Source organism: Physcomitrium patens, chromosome 26 (assembly GCF_059467195.1).
Source record: "Physcomitrium patens ecotype Gransden chromosome 26, ASM5946719v1, whole genome shotgun sequence".
NCBI classification, from domain to species: domain Eukaryota; kingdom Viridiplantae; phylum Streptophyta; class Bryopsida; order Funariales; family Funariaceae; genus Physcomitrium; species Physcomitrium patens.
Window position 1 is genome coordinate 3,384,030 of NC_143435.1, and position 6,436 is coordinate 3,390,465.

The following is a 6,436-nucleotide window of genomic DNA, read 5'->3' on the forward strand; positions in this document are numbered from 1 at the left end:
TACTTAAAAAATGTCTTTAATTGGAATATGACAACAAGTATAACTTTAAATAAAATTCAAACATATCTGTTGTTTTTAAAACGCCAATTTTTTCTATTGGTTTTATTTTAAAAATGAATCATGATTTTTGTGCTATTGAAGCTTGTGGATTTAACAAGGATATAAGAATTGAATTTTTATTTATTTAAATAAAATTTTCATTAAAAATGATTTCATAATATCAAATATATATATTTTTAATTAATTTTAATATCAAAATTTTACAGTACTGTCCTTATGAACTACGTGTTAAGCATTTTATCCCTTGCTATTCGCAAATTTTAGATCCCATAAGGAAACTTCGACGCTGCCCACCAGCATCGAATCTACGATCCAGACCGTAGATTAAACACCACCCAACCCGTCCCCGGCCCGTTGAAGGAAGCAACATGTCTTTCAACAGAATCGTCGACCGCATGAGTTGAATCTCGGTTTTTCTACCACTCGCGCTCTCGCATTACTTGCACAGATTGCAGCTTCTCTCCATCGCCAGGTGCCTGCACGCTCCCTCCACAACGCTTCCCCTTGTCTCGATCGTCTTTTGGGTCCTTTCGTGTGAGAATTTGGTGTCCAGTGTGACCCGGGAACCTCTTTTGATGGCTGTTGATGCAAGTGGGTCCTTTGAGTTTCTCCAGGGTTTGTCCTGAACGATGAGCGTGTTGCGCTTTTTCACGATCCGTGGTGGTCACTGCCATGGATCGTGGAGGTTTGAGTTTCGTTTCAGAGGTGGGTTGTTGCAACTTTGGGAAATTGGTGGTGATCAGTTGGGATTGTGGAATTAGGGTTTCCGAGATGGGCGTTGTCGCTTTGACCTTATTTATTACGCGATCGGAGGACCGAATCTGGTTGGGTTAACATGTGGTGTCTGTCTGTTCAGATTGTAGTCGGAGGACTCTTGGATGCTATTCTTTTGGAGGATTTGCTTATAATCCTGTGTTTGGTGTTGTAATGCCAGTTAGGGTTGAATTATACTAACTGTGCTCTTATTTTTCGGTGTCGGTTTCAGGTTGGATTCTGCATTTTTTTCTTTCTAATTTGCATATACTGTAGCATTAGAGAGTTACTATCTAAATAGACTAGATTGTTTGTTTCGCCTGAAATCATTTTGTCTAGACCAGTTGTTTACTATCTATGACCAAGCGCTTGCTCTTTGTATGTGGAGTTCTACTTCATCGTAGAGATAGCAGTGTTTTCATTGGTGGACAGTGATTTTTCTATTCTTCGTGGTTGCTTTCATGTTGCTGGTGTGATCCTACATACCTCAGGCAACGTTGGGAATGCCGTTTTGAGGCGACTTTGTGCATGTGCTGCCACCTTTTCTCGAGTTGGTGAATCGCGTCCGTGTTAACTTGTGTTTCATCAAATTCTCGGTCAGCAGGAATCGGACGTCCTGTGCGCGACTTGTTATTCTTGTGCTAAAGGCTGCAGAAGGGGCTAACTGAGATGATTTCAGGAGGCTCTGTAGTTGGTAAGCTTGTGGTGCTTGTGTTTGGAATTCAGGGTCTTCACACATCTTGGTACCTACATAATCCTGTCGTACTTTTGTGTCCCATTGTAACCGATTCTATCTGAGCTTGCGACATTTTCATTTATTAGAGAAACAGAAGAGTTCATAGAATGTTGACATGTAGCTAGTCGTATGCTGAGGTTTGATTCTCGCTCCAGTTCTGATGTATTAACTTTTGTTTATGTTCAAATCGTAGTTCCTAGGAACTTTCGCCTTCTCGAAGAACTTGAGAGGGGAGAGAAAGGTATTGGCGATGGCACCGTCAGCTATGGCATGGACGATGGTGATGACGTATTCATGCGCTCTTGGACCGGCACTATTATTGGACCAAGCCACGTCAGTTCCGTCCAGAGCTAAAATTTACATTTCGCGTGAATTAGCGACTCCCATCCCTTTTAGGCACAATTAGTAGAAAATATCAAGACTAATAAGTTCAAATTGCGATGTTTTAGTGAAAGTTACTTGTGATAAACCCCATTTCATTGTTTTTGATTTCGCACTCTGTCTAAGTTGTGTTACTGAGTTGTCACCGACACATTCAAGCTCTTGTTTGTACAGTCAGTTCATGAAGGTCGTATCTACACATTGAAACTGTTCTGCGACAAGGACTACCCCGATAAGCCACCAACTGTTAGATTCCATTCTCGGATCAACATGACTCATGTGAACTCGGAGACGGGATTGGTAACCACCATGTTCATGTTGTGGCTTTGATGCTCTTCTTCACCGTCTGTATTCGCTCTCCTGTTCAGCTAGTCTGCTGGCAACCAGTGTAAGAAGAGCTAACTGTCAGTATCATGCATTTCGTAGGTTGATCCAAGATATTTTCCTTTGCTGGCAAATTGGCGCCGTAACCATACTATGGAAGATATCCTTGTGGAGCTCAAGAAGCAGATGGCAAGCCCGGCTAACCGGAAATTACCACAGCCCCCTGAAGGAAGCACATTTTAACTGAGATGTGCTTGGAATCTATCAGTTCCACCTGCACCGTGGTTCATACCTGTCGCTGCGTAGTTTATCTTCAAGTATCATGGAATGCCAACTTATATTCCAAAACACTCTATTTGCATATTTTACTAGAGCGCCTGCCAGGCAAAGTGCTGAATTCTCTGATGAATGTGCTCATCAGAATTCTCTGATGCAGGATTGTAAGTGTCCTTGTACATTAGATAAGTGATCTTATCTGTCGCATGTCGTGCAATTACATTTCATCATTTCGTCTAGGGTGTATTCCATAATTTGATCCTCAGGAAGTAAGTGAGGAACGGTGCTGCTTACTTTCCTGTCTTGCCATCAAAGTCTTAAGAGCATCAGGAATTTCATCAGGATAGTGGCGTGGAGCATTAATCGAATAGCTTAGCGTGATGTAACCAGGAGCAGTTATGGTCTGAATGGTTGACATGCAAACAGTGTTCGTGACCTTCAAGTGTAATTTTAGGATGAGTGTTTATGCGTTCTAAAACATGTACTGTATCATTCTGGAATATGATAAACATCTAAGCAATCTAATAGGTAGTGAGTTATCAATCCTCCTACATATCTAACAGTGCAGCAATTGAGAGCGTGGGACGGAATGTTAGTTACTCAAGCATGTGATCGGTCCTTCAGGCTCTAAACCTGTATGGTGAATGACCATGTTAAACTCTGCATCAACAAACAGAACTCTGTCTAATAATTTCTTGCTGTCCAACTTGAGAGGTCTGTCACAACAAGAAAGTGCTAGGTGACGATGACATTGGCATGCTTTTTCTGATGATGGAGCCTACTGAAAAGCCTACAGTATCGGTCCATTGGTGGATGCCTCTTCCCTTTACCGTTATACAGAGCAGAGAGGGCTCTACGTATGATGGATTAGAATAGATTTTAGCATTAATCCCGCACCAACGTGGCTAAGGCCGAGCCTGCAAGCCTTAAAGCACAAGCCCAAAGTAGTTGTGTGTAATTTGAGGTAACAAGAGCCTCCTTCTATGTTCAATGGGTGGGTAATGTTATTCTTGGACTTTGCCAGCACTTGATGATCCCTGTAAGTCAAAATTCATCCTATTTCAAAATTTGTACTTCCATGTGTAAGGAAGTGAAGCACTTTATGACTTCATGAGGAGGAATTATTTTATCATCTTCATTTATGTAATTCACATGTTATAACACATTTTTATTTTGTGTCACATATACCTTGAGTTTGTAGTTGGTAAGAATAATTTTTAAAATCATTGTGGATGAAGTTTTGAAAACTTCATTTGTGTAACTTTTGCAAAAATCATCCAATCTTTAAGTGTGATACCATTTCGGAAATGACATTTAATAATGAAGAGTGTGGTCATAATGAGGTTTTGTTTCAATCAAGGATGAAAAAAAAAAAAAAAAAAAAAAAAAATTAGTCAAGTCCAAAGATCAACTTAAAAAATGAAGTTTGAACCTCAAGTAATATTAGGTCCTTTCAAACTTTATTCATTGAAGTGCATTGCTTCTAATTGATACAAAGGTTTTACAATTGCCATTTGTAATTATTTACTATAATTCTAGGATATATTTCTAACTACTTGTTATCTATAACTCAAGTCATGGTGTCTTCAAAGAATAATAGACTCATTGATAAAATTATTTTTTATCAATGACTATATTGTGAAGCAAAAAATATGCCAATATCAAGCTAGAATTTTTTTTCAAATTAAAAATTGTAATACGATTTTAAAAATTCTTCACATTCAATTTAAAATTCAAAATGAATGCTCAACTATCATATATGTAGATGAGTGCTTAAAATCAAATTCATCATATAGTCTAAGAAGTTGGATTCCAAGCCAATGCACAAGAAAGTTCTTATCACTAATATATCTTAGATTAGCTACAATCAATTTACTAATATCACACCTCCAATTTTTATTATTGCCCAATTTAATCTTTGCTATATAATCACATCTTTGAAATGATTTTATATTAGAAGTATATGAAAATCATGTCTTGATTTGAGAATGCCTATAAAAAAAATCTATAAACCGGGCTTTGTGATCCACAATAACTTGAATTATTGTAGAATAATTATAATCTTAATTATACCAATGTGTTGATATGGATCTTGTAAGTAGATCAAATTGGACATGAAAAAAAATCAAGTGAACTATAACATTGTGGTATTATATGGATATTTTTAAATCCAAGTATTACTTTTAATGAAGCTTTTTTTCTTGAATATTATAAAGGTAAAGTCAAAACAACATCAATTAAAGAGGTAATAAATCACTTACAAACTTTTATGCTTGTTGAGTCATCTATGTCAAAAAGTTCACTTACACAGTCATGAGTGTCTTTAGTTCTAAGCCTTCTCAATGCAATCGCAACTTATTTAGGAATACTCACCAATTAACATGTAATATTAATCAATCCAAGAAGATGATTCATCTTTGACTCTTTATGTACCAAATCACAAGTGTAAAGAAAAGTTGAAATAAATGGTCAAAAAAATTGACAAATATTTTAAAGATCATTCTATATCATCAAAATTAAGAATTATTTCCATCAACATATTATATGTGGCTTGATATAATAAAAACCATGCTTTAATCTAAATGTATATTTTTTTTTGCCAACTTTGTAAATAAATACTTCTTGAAATACTAATTCATATTTCATAAATGAATGAATGGCAGAAAATTTTGCTTCAACTCTCACTTTATATTTTGAAATTTTGAAGGTTGATACTCTTGGTATTTTGCTTATTTAATATTCTATGAGATGTTAATTTTACCATAGTTCTAATATATGATATTATAGAATATGATTAAAATAAATAAATTATAGATAAAGAATAAAACTATTATCTATTTAGAATAATATTTTTAATCATTTTAATGGAATTACTCATATTAAGAAGAAAATTTACATAAACTTATTCCATGGTGATAGCTCTATCTATTTTCTTGCATTCAAGTTTCATCATATCAAGATGGCACAATTTTTCTAATTTTAAATTTTGTTTATCTTAGTCTATGCTTTTTTTTCTAACTAACATCCCCTTGATCATGTCCACTACTAATGATTTGAATGAATATAAGCATAGTCTTATTTATAGAAGCTAGTGTACCATCTACAACCTTTATTGATAAAAAATGATTTTTTGATGAAGTAATCAATTAATGATTCACCACCATTTGTAATTTATAAAGATATTATTACTAAGCATTAGAATTTCAAAATAAACTATATTCAATTTTTAAAAAATAACTTGATATGTAATAAATAAATAAATAAATAAATAAATAAATAAATAAATAAATAAATAAATAAATAAATAAATAAATAAATAAATAAATAAATATATTTATTAGATATTGAATATATATATATATCCAAAGAAGTTTTATAATATATTAGTCAAAGTTGCTAAAATTCTAGTGTTAAGGAAATAGCCTCCAACATCCACAACTTATGAAGTTTTAAAAAACCACTTCAACATTACTAGGTAGATGGTTTGATCTTGTGGTGTCTTTAGAAATCTTCATAGATGGTTTCTTTTGTGCAATGAATCATAGAAAAATAACTCAATTCACCATAGTGTCAAGGACATGAACTAAAAGATGATGCGTAAACCAATGAAATCCATATCAAAAAAAGAATGATAAAATAGAAATAAAAAAATATGTATATTAAAAGAAACTGGAAAGGTTTATTGCCAAAAGACAAGAAAACTTGAGACTCTTGAAATTAGTCTAGAAGCAAGAAAGAAGTTGACAAGAGTGAAGAGCGCTTCATTCTTGTCTCTATATATACTATCTAACTAGGGGCTATGTTGCAATGTTCTATAGGACCTCCAATGTGTGTTGACTTTGTAAGATACATGCCTTGACTTACAAGGCAAGTTTTTCTACATGTGGGCCACATAGTTAGCTTGGT

The 6,436-nt window shown here is 34.6% G+C and overlaps 1 protein-coding gene across 8 annotated transcripts; it reads left to right on the forward strand.

Annotated features, from left to right (window-relative positions):
* Positions 1–475: 475 nt before the first annotated feature.
* LOC112278186 (ubiquitin-conjugating enzyme E2 variant 1D) lies at positions 476–3,050 on the forward strand. 8 transcript variants are annotated; one of them, XM_090247884.1, is made up of 7 exons: positions 476–532; positions 675–765; positions 917–1,045; positions 1,305–1,507; positions 1,743–1,882; positions 2,105–2,230; positions 2,357–3,050. In XM_090247884.1, exons 4-7 carry the CDS (start codon positions 1,483–1,485, stop codon positions 2,495–2,497), a joined length of 432 nt encoding a protein of 143 aa, XP_090104010.1. In that variant the 5' UTR covers positions 476–532; positions 675–765; positions 917–1,045; positions 1,305–1,482; the 3' UTR covers positions 2,498–3,050. The 8 variants fall into 8 exon arrangements, with proteins under 8 accessions (XP_090104010.1, XP_024367134.1, XP_073387745.1 ...); XM_024511366.3 differs by having other exon boundaries at positions 1,418–1,507; XM_073531644.2 differs by having other exon boundaries at positions 995–1,045; positions 1,418–1,507.
* Positions 3,051–6,436: the final 3,386 nt, after the last annotated feature.

Coding starts and splice junctions, on each gene's coding strand:
- LOC112278186 (XM_090247884.1), top strand. CDS start 1,483: ATGATTTCAGGAGGCTCTGTAGTTG. Junction 1,508..1,742: donor TTCAGGAGGCTCTGTAGTTG/GTAAGCTTGTGG, acceptor TTCAAATCGTAG/TTCCTAGGAACTTTCGCCTT. Junction 1,883..2,104: donor CTATTATTGGACCAAGCCAC/GTCAGTTCCGTC, acceptor TTGTTTGTACAG/TCAGTTCATGAAGGTCGTAT.